This window comes from Herpailurus yagouaroundi, unplaced genomic scaffold (genome assembly GCF_014898765.1).
Source record: "Herpailurus yagouaroundi ecotype Mexico unplaced genomic scaffold, PumYag 159, whole genome shotgun sequence".
Classification (NCBI taxonomy): Eukaryota; Metazoa; Chordata; class Mammalia; order Carnivora; family Felidae; genus Herpailurus; species Herpailurus yagouaroundi.
Genome location: NW_024412400.1, coordinates 5,895,234 through 5,913,963, shown reverse-complemented (window position 1 = coordinate 5,913,963; position 18,730 = coordinate 5,895,234). Strand labels below are relative to the sequence as shown.

At 49.3% G+C, this 18,730-nt stretch overlaps 1 protein-coding gene across 4 annotated transcripts in view; it reads right to left on the bottom strand.

Moving 5' to 3' along the window:
* ITGA9 (integrin subunit alpha 9) overlaps window positions 1–18,730 on the bottom strand; it is a 343,812-nt gene that overhangs the window by 9,822 nt on the left and 315,260 nt on the right. For 2 of the 4 annotated variants that reach the window (XM_040479773.1, XM_040479775.1), the window contains one exon: window positions 6,432–10,884. The exons of the other annotated variants lie outside the window; for them this stretch is intronic. In XM_040479773.1, the coding sequence (XP_040335707.1) occupies window positions 10,786–10,884 (99 nt within the window). In that variant the 3' untranslated portion in view covers window positions 6,432–10,785. Of the gene's footprint in view, window positions 1–6,431; window positions 10,885–18,730 lie in introns of those variants that run through there. 4 annotated transcript variants of the gene reach the window in all.

Here is an 18,730-nt window from a genome sequence, read left to right as displayed (position 1 = left end):
TGGGATAGAATAGAGACCCAGGAATGAACTCTCACACATATGATCAAATGATTTGTGACGAGGATGCCAAGACCATTCAATGGAGGGGAAAGACAGTCTTTTCAACAAAGGGCCTGGGACAACTGGATATCCACAGGCAAAGAATGAAGGTGGACCCATACCTCACAGCACATACCCAAATTAATTCAAAATGGAGGAAGGACCTAAAGCAATGAAACTCTTAGGAGAGGCACACCTGGGTGGCTCAGTCGGTTAAGCGTCTGACTTCAGTTCAGGTAATGATCTCATGGTTCTTGAGTTCAAGCCCCACGTCAGGATCTGTGCTGACAGCTCAGAGCCTGGAGCCTGCTTCGGATTCTGTGTCACCCTCTCTCTCTGCCCTTCCCCTGCTTGCACTCTGTCTCTCTCCCTCAAAAATAAGTAAACATTAAAAAAAACTCTTAGAAGAAAACACAGGACAAAGTGTCTCAACATTGCATTTGGCAATGATTTCTTGAACACAACACTAAAGGGACAGGTAACAAAAGAAAAAATAGACAATTTGGACTCTATTAACATTGGACTCTACAAAAACTTAAACATTTTATGCTTCAAAAGACATTGTCCACAGAGTAAAAAGGAAACCCACAGAACGGAAGGAAATATTTGCAAATCACATATCTGATAAGCAGTTTATACCCGGAATAAATAGAGAACTTCTAAAACTCAGCAACAACAACAACAACAACAACAACAACAACAAACAACCCAATTCAAAAATGGGCAAAGAGTTTGAGTGGGCATTATTCCACAGAAGATATACAAATGGCCAACAAGCACAAGAAAAGGCGTTCCACGTTACAAATTGTTAGGGAAACGTTAAGTCAAACCTACAATGAGATACTGCCATATACGCATTAGGATGGCTACTGTGAAAAAACAAACGAACAACAAAACCCAGAAAACAAGTGTTGGTGAGGATGTGGACAAATTGGAACCCCCGTGCATGTTTGGGAGCATAAATGGTGCGGCGGTATGGAAAACAATATGGTGGTTCCTCAAATACTTAAAAATAGAATTAACCATATCATCTAGCAATCCCATTTCTGAGTATACACCCACAAGAATTGAGGGCAGGGTCTTGAAGAGGTATTTGTGCACCCATGTTCACAGCAGCATTCCTCACAGTAGTCAAAAGGTGGAAGCAACCTAAGTGCTCTGTTGGCCAGTGAATGGATGAGCCAAATGTGGGATGTATATACAATGGAATATCATTCAGCTTTAAGAAGAAAGAAAACTCTGCAATATGCTACCACATAGATGGGCCTTGACGACATTATGCTAAGTGAAATACGCCAGTCACCAAAAGACAAACGCTGTAGGATTCTACTTACATGAGGTACTTAGAAGAGTCAAAATCATAGAAACAGGAAATAGAAGGGTGGTTGGCAGGGGTTGGGGAGAGGGGAGAATGGGACTTGCTTAACAGGTAGAGAGTTTCAGGTTAACAAAACGGAAAGAGTTATGGGGATGAATGGTGGTGGTGCCTGTACAACAACAATTTGAATGTGCTTAATACCATTAAAAATGGTTACGATGGTAAAATATATATTATGTGTATTTCATGATGATTTTTTTTAAAGCAAAAAAAAAAGGAGGCTTGGGATAGATGGCTGGGAGGGCTGGGGAAAAAGAGGGAGCTCGCAAGGTTCAGGGAGCGCTGACCAGTTGGGTGGGGAAATCACGCGAACGTTCCATCAAATGGAGTGTTTAACAGAAGCTGGAAGAATGTAATTTCAGGACTGCTGAGGAAAAAACTTCCATAATGAGTGATGTCCAGAATAGGTAACAGTTCAAAGATTCAAGTTTTAGAGGTAACTGATATGGGCCAGAGCGTGCTGCTAATGAGTGGGTAGACAAAGCCATACTGACACCATATGCAAGTATCTACAATTCAGCCAGAATCACTCAACCAGATGTTCCTGAATCCCCTCTTTGGGGATGGTCATGAGTATATGCAGCTGCATTATTCCCTGTGTCCATCTGCCCTGGGGGTCCTAGGTGAACATATTTTCTTCCCAAGTTCCCTTAGGCAAGGTTCTGGGATGTGGTGGGGTAGTGGTAGTTTGGCGGGCAGGGGGCGGGGTACTGCCCCACCAATAACCAGGGCTCTCTTCTGCAAGTCCCCTGTCTCTCAGGGCCCTGGTGGGTATGGTCCTCTGCTCCTTTTCTCTCCTGCTGGGTGTTGGCCCATGATCTGCTTAAATCAATAGCTCATCTTCTCAAACACACCCCTACACTGTACATTCCACATGTCATCTGTCAACAGTTTTGGACATGGCAACGAGAGCATCTTAGATATTTGATATTACAAATATCCTGGGGAAGTCTTACATGGAGAGTCCATGGATGGTCATCATTCCTCAGAAGAGCCTGGGCAATAGTCTGTCTTTCTGTTGTGTAAGGGGTCACTAAACGTTTTAATGATGAATGTATAGCATCTTAGAGCTATCTCTTGTCCTGAAAATACACGATCCCTCAAGAAAGCTATTCACTACTCTTCACTGTCGTTGGAGTTTGCAGTTTCTGTTGTTATTCTCATGTTGCAAGCCCCCAGGCTAAGGAGCTAACCTTGCAGGGACTAAGGAGGGAACAGAGGGATATGAGTTTTTCGTCATTGAGTACGAACACTCATGCACCGTTGATGAGGATGCAAATTGGTACAACCACTGTGGAAAGCAGTATGGAGGTTCCTCAGTAAATTAAAAATAAGATTACCCTGTGAACCAGTACTTTCACCACTGGGTATTTACCCAGAGAAAACGAACACACTAACTGGAAAAGCTACGCACATGCCTATGCTCATTGCAGCGTTATTTACAACAGCAAATACAGGGAAACAATCCAAGCATTCATCCATGATGAGTTACTAAGAAGAGGTGATAGAGATATATAGATATAGATATAATGGAATATCACTCAGCCATAAAAAAGAATGAGATTCTGCCATTTGCAACAACATGGATGGACCTAGAGAGTAGTATGCTGGTGATACAAATCAGACAGAGAAAGACATATACTTTATGATTTCACTTACCTGTAGAATCTAAAAACAAAACAAATCGACAAACAACAGACTCTTCAATACAGAGAACAAACTGGTGGTTGCCAGAGGGGAAGTGGATGGGGGAAGTGGTGCTGAAACAGACAAAAGGGATTAAGAGGTACAAACTTCTAGTTACAAACTAAAGAAATCAGGGAAATGAGGGGCACCTGGATGGCTCAGTCAGTTAAGTGTCTGGCTCTTGATTTGGGGTCGGGTCTTAATTATGAGAACCATAATCTAATGGTTCTTGAGATTGAGCCCCATGTTGGGCTCTGTGCGGAGCCTCTGGGATTTTTCTCCCTGCCGCTTCCCTGCCCCCGTGTGCGTGCGCTCTCTAAAAATAAATAAATAGTGTGGAGGTTCCTCAAAAAATTAAAAATAGACCTACCCTATGACCCAGCAGTAGCACTGCTAGGAATTTACCCAAGGGATACAGGAGTGCTGAGGCACGGGGGCACTTGTACCCCAATGTTCATAGCAGCACTTTCAACAAGAGCCAAATGATGGAAAGAGCCTAAATGTCCACCAACTGACGAATGGGTAAAGAAGTTGTGGTTTATATATACAATGGAATACTACTTGGCAACGAGAAAGAATGAAATCCAGACATTTGTAGCAACGTGGATGGAACCGGAGAGTGTGATGCTAAGTGAAATAAGTCATACAGAGAAGGACAGATTCCATATGTTTTCACTCCTATGTGGAACCTGAGAAACTTAACAGAAGACCATGGGGGAGGGGAAGAAAAAAATGGTTAGAGAGGGAGGGAGCCAAAACATAAGAGACTCCTAAAAACTGAGAACAAACTGAGGGTTTATGGAGGGTGGGAGGGAGGGGTGGGTGGGTGATGGGTATTGAGGAGGGCACCTGTTGGGATGAGCACTGGGTGTTGTATGGAAACCAATTTGACAATAAATTTCATAATGAAAAAAATATATACAAATAAATAAACAAACTTAAAAAAATAATACTATGTACATTTCCAAGGACATGTACTCCATTCACTAGACTTGGTGCCTCGGGAAGAGGGGGAAATGTAAGTGGGGACGGCGCCGGGTGGATAAAGGAGAAAAACGACACAAAACGAGAAAAGGCTCTGTGTGGACGTGAATTTGATTAGCCAACTCTATGTACCTGAGATTCCCACCCTGACCCCAAATAAAGCCTTTCCCTTTGCTTACATCCAGCCCTACGCGCTTAGGGTTTAGGACACTTACATTCTGAGTATCTTACACGTGGTGGGTGTGGCGACGTAGTTACCTTCAACATGTGCGCTCCTCTTAGACCTTAACAATCCACTCCCCATCCTCCTTTGCGGGCGGGTGGATTCTTATGACAAATTTCTGGTTAGTGTTGTATGGGACTTCTGCAAGGCTAGTGAGAAGGGAGGAGGCACGTGGCATCTTATCCTCCTCCCCTACTGTTGGCCTGGAATATTGCCATGGTGGTTGGTTCCTTGGTAGCCATCTGGAACCAGGAAACAACTTTAAGGATGTAAACCACATACCTTGAAAGATAGGAGCTGATGCGCTGGTGATCCACGAAGCTGCTATATGAGATCTTGATGACTCAGACCTCGTCTTCTCTTATGTGAGAGAGGAACACACTTCTATCGTGTTTAAAACGTGGTCATTTGGGATTTTTTCTATTATATGGAGCCAGAGAGTCTCCTAACTGATAAGGTGGGTTCTGAATAGATGTCGATTTGGAGATAATTTCACTTATCTTAATCTGTCATTTCTTAGAAGAAAGGTTTCCTGGAAATACTTTCAAAATGCCCCCTGCTTTTTCATCTGTTTGGCGAGTAGTTGTACCTTTGATGAGATTTGTTTTAATTTTTAGGATCCTTTTCAATTATGGAAGAGTCACATCAAATAAAGTATAAAATGATCTGGATCCGACTTTGAGGCAAAGCAGGGCTTTGGTAGCAAGCCCAGATGGCACAGCTTCAGATTTCAGCACGGAGTCAGAGATACCTTGTTAAACACACTTCAGTTGGACGTGTACGTAGAATGAATGGACGTGATCTCAGGGTCAGGCGCCTTTGCTGATGGACAGCTGCCAACTGGTTTCATAGCGTAGGCGGGGCTCTAAGTAAGTACTTACATTAATTCGATTACCAAGCACAGTAACCTGATGAGCAGACAGTCTATAAGGACCAGACATAATCTGGCAGACTGAAAAACTGCTGATCGAAGGGGGCCTGACATTGCTAACTGGTGATTTTCTTCCTCTTAGTGTTGTGTCTTTTGATTCCTTTGAGTTTGTCCAGACCTCTTCCTGGCTTAAGGAAACAGGTCGGGTAACCTTAGAGAAATGTATTTAATTAGTCTTAGTGATGGCGGGAGTTCTTGTTAAGCCAGGAAGTATCTGGAATTAGAAAGCTTGAAATTACTCACTGGACCATTGTCCTCAGAGTCAGCCTCATCAGTGCTCTTTGCTGCAAACAAAGCTCTTCCTTTCTGGACTTGCAATTTGAGATCTCTTTTGGCTTAGCAATTCATATTCCCCCGGATGTGATTTTATTTAAAAAATAATTTGCATATGCCTCATTGTTGCAAAAGAAATACATGCTAAAAAATGCCTGGAACTACACTAAACCTCAGGCAAGGAAAAACAAAACAAAAAACAAAGCTAAAACACTGACATTCCCATCTACCTAAAGGTAACCATTTTTAATCCCTTGGCGTGTATCTTCTCATACCCTTCTTCTATACTGTGTGGTGTGTTTGTGCGTGAATTTTAACTACGGGGCACTGTAATAACTTTTAATAAGTATAAAGCCAGTAATGAATGAGATAGAAAACAAAACCCAGTAGGTTTGATTGGTATGGCCAAAGGCTTATTCTTGAAAGCACTGGCAAAGTAGATCCTTGTTGGTCTCATCCAGGGAAAAAAGAGAAACACACAGAAGTGAACAGCATTTGAGATAAGGACAGGGACGTAACTAGACAGATGGAGATTGCAAATGTAAGAGAACACGATGTTTGTAAACGTGTAAGGATGCTACCAGAAAGCTTCTGGGGAAATGCTTGGTGACTAGTGGAAGCAGTCTACTAACAACAAGGAATCCACTCCATTTAATTTGGGCACGTTTGTCCTCAGATCAAAGTCCCAGGTGTGGCCCTGGGCAGGTGGGTGACGCACAGAGAAAGTGGTGACTACAGAATGGAGGCCAAGGGTCGGGGACAGTTCGGCCACATGGAGGGGGTTGTTCATGCACGATTAGATAGACCTGCACGTGCTCTTTAACGGTCGCGACGTATTACATTCAAACCGCATCTTCAACACCCTAAAAAGGTTCAAGTTCTTCACCAGCAAAGAAATGACAGACCAAACTCCTGAATCATTTGCAGCCATTTTTTTATTCCAAACATGTATTTTTGTAAACCTGCATTCCCCTAACAGTGCAAGTGAATTAGAAGTGACTGCATAAACTTTAATACACTTTTAATGACTTTGGGAGGAGGAACACCCCTCCCACCAAAATTCCTCAACGTAAATGTACATGGATGCATCAGTCAAGTTCTGGAAGTGAAGTTAGCGTGGGTGTCTGCCATGCAATTAATCACTCTTAAAGCTTTTAAACTCACTCTGCCCGTCACACCGTGCACATTAGGAAAAACAACAACAACAACAAAGTCTGAAATCTAGACCATTGTGCTATAAAGCATTGCACCATGCGGGAAATTTGTTCATTATCCCAATGTGCTGAAAATCGGAAGACATTCTAGTAGGTTCATCTTGGCCCTGGTGGCATCTGTATCTTCCCTTCAGCCATTCTTTGTTTCAGAAAATATTATCCGCTGTGTGTACCACTGCTCCACATAGCAGAACGACACATTGCTTAGACCCCTGTGCGTCGGAGCACTTCTGAAATGACACTCACTTTCTGCCTTTTGTCTGCTAAAGGGCCATTTCCCCGACATAACAATCCTTTGCAGTGCCTCTACATTCCCGGAAGTCTGGGTCAGGTGCATGTGTGTTTCACCAGATGCACATTTCATATGTAACCTATGTGTAACTGCATTCCCCTGGCCATACCGTCTTTTCCAAGAATAAAAGTAGCGGAACAGCCTTTAAAAAAAAGGACTCTGCTAGGGTTTTAACAGGTAGCCCACAGCACATGTATCACTTGGGGGATCTACTATACTTCTGCATTGAAAACAGGTCCCAGATATTCCTGGGAGGCCTGCTGGTTTTCTGTTTGTTCTTAACTCCCTTGCCTTTGGCTCAAAGATGGTAGGCTATGCGTGACTGGGTGAAAGACGACTTTCTAGTGGATTTTCTACAACATTCACCAAACGTGAGAATACTCCTGGTGATGCTGATGCTGGTACCAGCTGACTGAGAGAGCGGATTCCTGACGTGTGCCTGTCAGTCAGCAGCAAGCCAGTGGACCCGCCCCCTTCTTCTAGTATCTCCTTATTCCTAAACCTTGTGGTCTTTTCTTGGGAACAGGTCTAGGACTCACTCTGGGGATGTCCCCAACTCATGAGTCCCATATCAACGGAGCATAAGTCAACCATTCTTGAAAAGCGGGCATTATTTTCAATTTTTACAAAGGTCCTTTTTCATATTTAAAAAGTGTCTCAATCTTCCCGTCAGTTAAAACCATACTGAATACATAACTAAAAGCCGAAGCAGATTGAACTAATGTGTAAGAGGATATCTGATAGGACTCCACAGCGAACCCACAGAAGCAGGAGGGTTCGAAACCGGAATGCACTGTGGACTTTCAAAAGAATATTCTGGAGAAGTTGTACAGATGCCATTCACCCTGCCTGCTTCCCCTGAGAGCCTATTGAGAGGGCTCACGGTGGGCTGGGCTTCTTTATCACCGTGTCAAGCAGCTAACTTCCTGCTGTCGCCCCACCTGCTACTCAGCACCATCAGACGTGCAGAGGCACCGTCCTTCTCCAGACAGATTCCTGGAGTGGCTGCCTTATGAAGTCTTAGTGATCTCCTGAGCGTATGACTGCCCATGTGGGTCTGCCGTTCAGAATCGACCAGGGGCAAACAGATCCTGGCTCCGAGACCGTCCACAGGGACAGGAGGAGTCATCCTCTACGTGGCCACCAGTGCGTCTGGACCCCTCGTAAGGGAGCTGGTTACAGGCTGTAAATGCGTTTGTCCAAAGCCGCTGAGGGAGCTGACCCAGGCCTACCGCCTAACAATCTTCAGTGGCTTATTAAAGGACGGCATGATACTACGAGCAAAAGTCCACTGAGGGAAAGCCGCACATGGGGTCTCATAGAGGAGACCCTCCGTCCGCCTCTGGCGGGAGGGTTTGGCTCTCCGGGCAGAATGTGCTGCGGAGTTCTCTGGGGAAGCCCCAGCACTTAACGCAGCTCCTGATGCACAGCTTAAAGGTGTCCTTTAAGCGAGTGACCAAGACCCCCTCAAAACTGCCTTCACTACTTTTGATACAACTCACGGGGGAACTCTGACAACTGGTGTCTTTGACTGCATCTGCCCGGTAGCTACCTCTGCCTCCGTCCCTGTCAGAAGCAACATCCCCGCCTTCATTCTAAGATCAGCCTAGTTCATGCCATTGACCCTCTGGCCTTGTCATCTATTCCCAGATTCACCAGGAAGGGACACATGATACGTTCACTGTCTTTCTGCACCAGAGTCAACTGCATAATAAGAAACGAAAAGACGCTTCTGTTCCACGCCAGGTTCACAACTGTCCGGCATCCTCATGATTTTGCCTAAACTTTGCTATCTTTCCAGGTATTAGCCATGTATGCGCGTGGAAAAGCCTGTGTCCTCTGGAGTTCTGCGCCTTTGCAACGATGTTCACAGACCCCCCAACATGTTAGCTTCCAGTGGACAAGGCCCTACAAGAAAGATCCCCCGTCTTGTTTCCTCTTTCGGTCCCACTTGCTAACATCTTTTATGCACCTGGGGCTCCAGCGGGCTGTAATAAGCCATTAAGGACTCTTTGTCAGACCCTGTTCTCAGCCGCGTGTTTTTTCTCTCCTCAGAAGGTTTGTGGCGACCGCGGCCAGGGCTGCGGCCAGTTACTGAGTGTCCCCTGCGGTCCAGGCGCTGTGCTGGGCACACTACACGCGTCATCTCATTGCCCTTCTAGAAAATCACATTGCACCCAAAACCAGGCGGCACAGCGCGGCTGATGATAAACACCAACCGGCAAACAGGGAGACTGGAACCGAGGGCAGCAACTCAGCATTCAGGCGCGCAGTGGGCAGGGAAGTGCCAGCGCTGCGCCCGGGTCCCAGTGCGTTCTTTTTCACATCATTTCTGGATGCCTCCCCGGGCTGGGGGTGCATTTGCAGCTCTCCTGCAGAGGACTGCCTCTGGGCTGTCGGAGCCGCTCTGCCAGCCGGAGCTGAGAGTGGGAAATTTATAGCTCCCCTGCGCCCAAGGATCTGAAAGATCAGCTCCCTTGCCCCGGGTTGGGGCGACTCTGGGACATAACTTACCCTCCAGAGCTCCCTGCAGGATCAGGCTGAAGCTACCCTCCTCGGGATGTCCTCTGAAATGGCACCCTTGCCTGGCTCCCTCCCCTTCCCTGTCCTGCTTCCCTCACCCCCTTACTGCCGCCTCCTACGGGCAGAACACCACCTTATTCGGTTACTTGCAGGCAAATCTTTGTACTGGAGTCTGCTTTCGGGGAACCTCCCTTAAGACGCTGTTTTAAAAACTAAGGACAGGTTGAATGGTCATCTCTGGGAAGGAATCTGCAACGGCCATCAGCTGGGACAGCAAAAGTGGGAGGGGAAGCGGAGACCTCTGACCTCAAATTACCACGAAAAGGCAACACATCACAGCATTGTGACACAAGTCTTTGCTTGGTGGGCACTGATTTAGCCCTCGTGGCGAGCGGACTCGGATGCATGACGTCCAGGATGAGATGCCTTGCTGAGGTTTGCCGGGTGACCCAATGGCCTTGCTCCAAGCTCTCGTCCATTAATCCAAGTGCAAGGAGGGTGTGATGTCCGTATAGGTGATGCCGAGCAGACTTGTGCTAGGGGCAGGTTTTTCCATCCAAAGTCCTGTTGGAAGCCTTCCGATGCAAGGTATGTACGAAAAACCGCTTAGAGTCCTTTAGCACATTATTTCAAACGACTCCAGGCAACCAAGATGCGAATTGTCTTAGGGGTCTGACCTCAACCAGTATACGTGTGGTGCCGCCTGCTTCGTGGCTCACACGAGGTCTCCTCAGATTATTTTATGTGCACGTCTCTTTTTAACAGCAAGTCCCAAAGTACGATCAGATTTGTATGAATGCACACGTACTTCCAAGATTTCAGCCCGGAGATCAGTGCTTGAGTGAATTATAGAACTATTTAATAGAAATAATAAAACATCGATACAAATATAAAGACATAATCAGTATATAAAAGGCTTATATTTATAAAAATACTTTTAGGTAACAGTTTTCCCCTGAGGGTTGACCACGCACGTTGCATCCATAAATATCGTTCACCTCTGTAGCTTGCTTTCCCAAGTTCGGAGTTCACCTTTAAGAAGAAACAGGTGGGGCTCCAGTCATGTGACCTGGCCAGAGCTGCTGCCTCAGGGTGGCTCCTGGGCTTGACAAAAAACAAGGAAGACAACAGCATCAGTGGGGCCTCCGAAAAATCTGGAGAAGATTCTTTCTTCCAAATATGGAAGATACAAAGACCAAGGACGACAGGCGGCCGATTGGGTCACGTGACTGGTGTGGCAGGTCACTGGTTTTTCTGGACCCAGTCCCAACTGTCTTCGTTCTCTTTCCGGTTTTTCTCGGCTTCAATAATTTCTTTGTACCTTCGGCGAAAGAAGCCCATCTAAAAGGCAGAGGGAGGAGAGGCCGGGTTAGAATGCTGGAGAATCAGCCCTTTCGGTCCCCAAGGCAGCCCGGGGGAGGAGCGGAAAAAGTCCTGTACTCACAGACCTGGGAAGGCTTGGAAAGGCCCTCAGATTAGACCGATTTAGGAAGAGCATTATTGTGGAGCCACTTTTCAAAATGCACGGACTTTCTGCAGGTTCTCTCATGACTGTTCCTTATAAAGTGCTTTTGCTGAAGTGTTTTCCGAACGGGGTGCTGGCGAACACTAGTTACCGAGAGTTATTCAAAGGCATTTGGGAGTAAAATAGTGATTTGCGAATAAAATTCACAGTCAAATGAGTTTGGGAGATGCTGCCTTCTTTCTTCCTTAAAAAAATTTTTTTTGTTAATATATATTTTTGAGAGACAGAGCGAGACAGAGCACGAGCAGGAGAGGGAAAAAGAGAGAGGGGGGACACAGAATCCCAAGTGGGCTCCAGGCTCTGAGCGGGCAGTACAGAGCCTGACGTGGGGCTCGAACTCATGGATGGCGAGACCATCACCCGAGCCGCAGCTGGACGCTTAGCCGACTGAGCCATCCAGGCGCCCCTCTTCCTTTAAGACGTATGTAATGACCAGTAGGAAGTCAAGGATCTAATAACCCTTAGTAAAGGATCTAAGAAACTCAGGGACTTGACATTTCCTGAGCTCCTTTGGCTTTTGATAAACCTATTGTTATCTGGGGAGACATCAGCCATCGTGCGGGAATTGCTAAATACTGCTCTCACAGAACAGGCTTTGAAAAGCGTCCGTCAGTCTGCATTCTACCTTGCTGTTCGTCTAGATCTTTCTCTCAAACCTACAAAACATGCAGTACCTGCCCCACACCCAGCAGTGTGAACTCCCCAAGAACTGGCATCTCACTGGATCCGGATGGCAGTTTCCTTCAGCTCAGTTCTGGAAAGACCTTCCCCTCTGACGTCACATCCGGCAAGACGAGTTTCTGGGTTTTCTCGCACAGGCATCACAGACATTAAGCATGGGAGCTGACCTTCTCCCGTGCTCGGAGAGACCCGGCACGTCTTGTCCTTTGTCCCCAGCATTCGTGGCCGCTGTTTCTGACGTCAGACATCCCTGCCTCTGCCCTTAAACGTGGCCAGCTGGAGTGGGGTACTCCAACACCCCCTCTTCTTGGCTGTGACAACCCTCAGGTGCACGACCTATCAGAGTTCCCCGGTGGAACATGCCCGAAGCGGTAACCAGCCTTACTTACCGCGTCTTGGTGGGCCTCCTTCTCTTTTGCTCTCTCGCGTTCCTGCTCTGATCAGGGTTTCCTGCCGTCACCTTGCAAATCAATGACCCGCCCTCAAATCCCCGTTTCAATCCCCTCGAATTCAAAAGGCCTCACGCGTTCAGTCTGCTGTCGGTGAGCCTGCTGTCCTGCAGGCTTGTGGTTCCACACCGTCATGAGCTTGTGACTCCCGTGGCCACGTTCGAAAGCGCTCACGACCAGGAATTTCTGCAGTGTGCCGCCAGGAGCGAATCTGAAACCTGCACCGAGCGAGTCATCAGGCCAGCCCAGCTCTCACGGGCACACCCACTTCTCTATCTGTCCATTCGTCCTCATACTCCTTCCCTGTGAGCTGAGCGTCCTCAGTCACCCGACGGTCAGTCGGAATTCCTTGCCCCAGAGAAGGGGCTGACTGGCCTCTCCGGGTTGCCAGGGGAATCCTGGGAGCGCACTCGGAGTGCAGTCAGTGAAGGGGCTCATGCAGGTTGAATGACGGGGAAGAAGCTTTCTTAAAACAACTGCCAAGCGTTTGTGGCTCTGAGTGTCAATCCGCACGGCCAGTGTTGTGGACACTGAGTGCCTAGTGTTTTCGGCCCTGGAAGTTTCTTCTCGGCATAAGACTACGTCTGCCAGGACCCCACTTTCTGGCACTCCCCTCCACCCCCCTGCCCACACACACTTTCCTCTCCGTAAGTCCCTATCACCTTCTCCCCTCTGCAAGGAATGTGGAATCAGGGCTTGGTCTGGATGTTCCGGAAAAAGGCCGTTGTCAAGGCCCTCAAAGCACGCCTGCAGAAGGTCAGGAGAACAACCCAAGACTTACTGGAAATGTCTCAGGAGTTACTGCTTGAAATACCGTTAAGATAAAGATGTGGTTGACTGGGCAAATGTGTCATGAGCACCTTCTGTGCTAAGGAGGACATAATCACGAGAGTAAGGCTGGATGTAAGATGGAAATAAGGTTCCTTAGCACAGAACTCTGCCTGCTGATGGTGCAATGCTTCACTAATCCCAGATTACTCACTTTCAATTCCAGATAAGTAGCTCATCTCTACTCAGGAGGAATTTCAACGGCTCCCTCATTATCCTTCGAGTTTGTCTTAAGTCTGAGGACTCCTTGAAGGCAGGGTTTGTGCATTTTGTCCCCGGAGCTTAGCATATCACCTGTACTTGGCAGTAACTGCAGAAGCACCCACAATCCTGCGTCCCCCGCGTCCAGGACCCTTACCACGTGACTCTGTGGGAGTTCCCATCATGAGGAGGGGGCTGGCTCCCACCCCTTGACTCTGCACTGTGACTTGTTCTGAAAACCGGATGCAGTGGAGGCGGAGCCGTGTCGGTACCCCGCTTGGGCCTCAAGAGGCCTCTCGCACTTCCCAGAACCCTGCCCAGCCTCCACGAGTTTGGTCGAGATGCGAGTTGCGCTCAGTGAGGCCCCCGAAGACGGGCCAGCCCCCAACTGCCTGCAGGCGCAGACACGAGTCTACCCGAGACCAGAGAACCCCCCTGTTAAGCTCAGCCCGACCCACAGACTTGTGAGCTAGACAGACGTTTGCTGCTTTTAAGCCATTAAACGTCGGGATGGTTTGTCACGCAGCATGAGTCAAGCGATACAGCACCCCGTGTTTTCTGTCTGACTTACTGGAAGTCTTCCTCGCAGGAAGAGAGGCAGGGGCAGCTGGTAGGGTTCTAGACCGAAGCAGCAGCGCCCTGCCTTGTCCTGCTGAACAGACTTTTCTTGCTCATCTCCAAGCGGCACAAAAGTCGGCTCACTTTCTCATAGCTGTGCTAGCATAAGGATTTAAAATAGAGTGTGCAAGCAATCTAGCAAGGATCTAGAGCAGCCAGATGCACGGTCACATGGAGCTCTCGTGTGCCCATGTTTAAGTGTCACACTTGTTACCAACGAGGTGACAGCACCATCATCTCCTGCGGGCATCCAGAAGCAAGCTCTTTTCTCTCAAGTGGAGTGGTGTCAGCTTTAGTCCTCAGAATCCCTCCCCGCCCCCGGGACGGCTGTCAGGCCGCTCTCAGAAACAAAAGAGCCTTGCAAACTCTATGCCCCACTGCAACACCACGGGGTCTCAAGAGCTGTGTCCGACACAACCCGGGCGTGGCCTCTTAGACGGAAGGCTGGAGCTGGCCACTGGTGTTTGCCCTTCTTCGATGCAACCCAAAGACCATTTCTTAAAACTCAGTCCACTCTCACGGCTAGGGAGTTGGGTACAGTGGTGCAGGCTGTGCACTGTATGAAGGGGGCAGTGCCCCTCACGCCGCCGTGGATATCATGGACATGTCCATTTATTACAACTATTTTCCAGCAGATGGCAGTACAGTGTCTTTCCCCCCTCAACAAAATCCGCAGGTTTCCTGAATTTTCTAAAGGATGGGAGTACAGTTTCTGGACGAAGGGGCTCTGTTTGCTAGTTTGCACAAAGGTGAGGGGTGGCTCTCTGTCGAACTAATATTGTTTCTTACACAACTAAGCTAACTCCGTTTCAGAAAAAGAGAATATCAGCTTTGGGCCGTTTAGAGCCTCGCTGTGGCTTTTGATACAGAACCCAAAGCCCAGGCTCTGAGTTTACCGAGCAGTGGTCCCCCAACACCTGTGTCACACCAGGTCTGCCCATTGCCATAGGACCTTCTCGGAAGACGTGTACGGGAGAGACGCGACAGGGGGAGGCCCCGAGTCCTGATGACTGCTCGTGCTCCAGCCACCTAGCTCCTGGGCCACAGGTGAGGTCATTTCCTGGCTCTAAGACACCGATGGCATTCTCAGACCTCGGCGGGTTCCCAAAGCAACCCCGGGGCTGCAGCCTGGGGGGCACACAGCTGCATACACCCAGGGTTCACGCGAAGGCGGCCCAAGACACGGAGCCCTCGTCCGGTGGCGATTGTTTCCGAGGAGGTTTTGGAAATTTTGGGAAAACTGCATTTTCAAAGTTTATGCTACAGGATGGATACACACAAGGAGTTATAAAATTCTTAAAACGAAGATAAATTGAGACTTCAAAGACATTTCTCTGGCAGCAGGCCCTCCTTAGGCACCTCCTCTGGCTCTGGTTACTCTGGGGGAGACGTCTGAGAAGTGCTGGGCAAACCTGGCTTGGCTGCCAGCTGAGCCCCCTGGGGGATGATTCATAATGAGTTGAAGCTGGACCCTCAGCAGCCCCACCGTCCATTCCCATCCAGTGGAGTCAATGTTGTCCTGCACTTTTTTTTCCCGGAACCTTCCAAGGGCTTGCATTGCCACTAGGAGGGCAGAAGGCCGTGTTTAAAACAGTTCTGTCTGCAGCGGAGGAAACGTTCACGGAAACCCTCGAGGAGGACTCAAGCCAAGCCTTGCTCAGCTGCAGACAGAGGCGTCAGCTTGCTTTCTGGCTTTTGTCCGCACCGGCCCTGATTGATGGCAGCCCGCAGCTCCAAAGAGCATCGCCCTGAGCCCTCCTGACAGACTCTCACAATTTTCCGATATAACCTTCTATCAAAAACCTACCCGAAAACAACTAGGGAAACGGCAGATTTCCTCAGGATGGCCCTCATCAGGGAGGTGTTGTGGGAGGCTCGAGGCCTAGGAAGAGAGAAGAAGGCCTGACCGAGTTTTGGGGTCTGCACCAGCCTCTTCCTTCCCAGCCCGATTTGGGGTGAGTGAGGGACTGGACTGCACAACTCCACAGCATCTGTGCTCTTGTGAGATCCGCACCCCCTCCTCCCCCGGCCTGTGGGTTACCTCCCGGGAAGCCGTTCCAAGGACCTCGGACACACTCCTTCTTTGGACTAGCTCGGGGCCTCATGTTTACGGTCTCTCCGGTTACCCGACTATTTACACAGCACGTCTGTGTCTGGAGATGTCGGCAGGGCAACATCAGCCCAATATTTACTTCCAAGCGTAAATAAGTCCCCACTGAGTGTCCCTGGCACATGGTTTTAATTGAGGCAGTGTGAAGGGTGTTGGTGGCTGTGTGTGTTCGCATACGTGCGCGTGTATCCGTGCGTTCCTTCTCCGGAGGCGAGGCAAGGATGGGCCTGGTTGGAGGGAAGGCGATAAGGCCAACGACCCCCGGAGGGGCCGCCAAACCTTGCGCGTTCTCTGAGCCCTTTCACAGATTTCTTTTTCTCAGGGATTCTGCTTGAGGCCAGAAGTAACGCTCTCAAATAAAAACCATGAACCCAACGCCAGCTCGAAAGCGGCAGGCTCTTGGAGCGGGCCCAGCTGAGGGCGGGGAGCAGCCCGCCTGCCCGGTGCTTGGGAGAGGGGAGGGCCAGGGGTCCCGGCCATCGTGGGAAGGGGCTGGCCACGGGGCTGGCAGGGGAGTGGCACTTCCCTCGCTGCTGGTCATCTCGCCTGGCAAAAGGGGCAAAGAGGAGGGAGGGGACGGTTCCTTGAACACGGGAGAGGAGGAGGCAGAGGGTTTCTCCTCGACCGAGGGGCGGCCTGTGGGTTCGGGCCACCTGCCCTGGGGTGGGGGGGGGCGGGAGAGAGACGCGGGGGGCCCTAGACGCGGCTTCTTCTCCTAAAGGAAGAGCCTCCTGGCGGCCTCACTCGCTTGCCACCTGACTCAGAGGCTGGCTTAAGGAGCTGAAGGCGCTTCTTAACGTGCCCGAGTCCCACACCAAGCGGTCTCCCTACCGTAACTCTGAGCAACCACGCTTTCTTCCGTAAACGGGCCTTTGTGAGTGTCTTGGAGAGGCACGAGGCCCGGGCAGGAGCTAAGGGAGAGGGGAGGGAACTCATTTGGATTTTTCTCCCTTAAAAAGAGTCTCACGTTTCAAAGTTTTCTTCCTGCATGGTGGTTTGGCAGGCTACCGTAATCCTGACACGCACAGTTTAAATTATGGCCCTCGGCGTCTGCTAACACCCCAGCTTTGGCAAAGCTGATGAGGATCCATTTCAGTATCTGAAGAAGGGGCTGGTTAGCTCAGGGCCCTCACTGTGGATTTGGTACTGGAGTCAGGGCCTGGGGCTGTCAAGCAGGAGAGCGCCTGAGGTGCCTTTTGGGGGGGGGGCCTTCAGGAAGGCCCCGGGTCTGCCCAGAGGAGGAGGCCAGTGGTGGGGGTGGGGGGCGGAGGGGGGTCTGGAGCCCCGCTCTGGAACAGGCCATCTGCTGACCTGTAAGGAGTTTCTTTTAGGTAAACACATAGAGCAACAGTGGATGATGGGCACGTCACCGGCCCCACAGGGACATGCGGGAGGGCCCAGGAGCTGGTGGCACAAGCTTGGCCCAGCCAAGTCCTGCTCGGATGTGTGTACGTGGCTCAGCCACCATCTCTGGTCACTTAACCGCATTTCCCAGAGGTCTTCCAGACTGACTAAGGCCTCTTCTGTCTACCGCTGTCCTTTTGCCCAGAGTCTGTCGCCTGGTAGGGACCCAACACTGTCTGCTGAATGAAGGGACTAGCCATCTTTCAAGTGTGAAGCGTGCTGACCCGCAGGCCCGTGTGGCACAATGAATACATCAGCACAGCCACCTGCTTTGTTCCGCCTCCCGACCACGCTACGATTTGTGTTTACGTGGCACATTGTGGGGAACGGCCATTTTTGGCACATCGGCTCGAGGCAACGGCCAACGACCGCAGGGAGCCATGTCAGGAGCCACTCGAAAGGGAACTTCAAGAGATGTGGCTCCTCAAGGCAGAGGACTTGAACGCCGCCTACCTGTCTTCAAAGGCCCCAGGGAGGCACCCCCTGGTCAGCAGTAGCGACTGGGGACCGCTCAGTGGCTTTCCCCTTGACAGAAACGGAGGAGAATATATACAAACTGTGGCAATAAGCCCAAACCATTAAGACCTCCCATGGAAGTTACGTATTAGGCTGGCTTTTAGTCCGACTAATCAACAGACTTTTAGGCACTGGACTGTCCATACAATATCAGATCCCAATTCACTGTATGTAAGGCATCATTCTGAGGTTATAGACATAGGAATCACAGTTGACAAGAGGTCTGTAGGTGAAGTTTTAGGAGTCTATAGGTCATCACAATAATCCTACATTTCGTTTGCCATTTTCAACCTCCTAGAAAGTCATCACATTTAGTTAGCTGTTTAAGAAAGAAGATACTGGGGCACCTGGGTGGCTCAGTCAGCTGAGTGTCTGATTCTTGATTTTGGTTCAGGTCATGATCCCAGGGTTGTGGGATCGAGCCCTGTGGGATCCTTGCTCAGCATGGAGCCTGCTTAAGATTCTCTCTCCGAAGAATGAAATCTTGCCATTTGCAGTGATGTGGATGGAACTGGAGGGTATTATGCTAAGTGAAATAAGTCAGGCAGAGAAAGATACCATATGTTTTCACTCATATGTGGATCTTGAGAAACTTAACAGAAGACCATGGGGGAGGGGAAGGGGGGGGAAGTTACAGAGAGGGAAGGAGGCAAACCATAAGAGACTTAAATACTGAGAACAAACTGAGGGTTGGTGGGGGGTGGGGGGGAGGGGAAAGTGCGTGACGGGCATTGAGGAGGGCACTTGTTGGGATGAGCACTGGGCATTGTATGGGAGCCAATCTGACAATAAATTATATTAAAAAAAGAAGATTCTCTGTCTCCCTCTGCCCCTCCCCCACTCATGCACACGCAC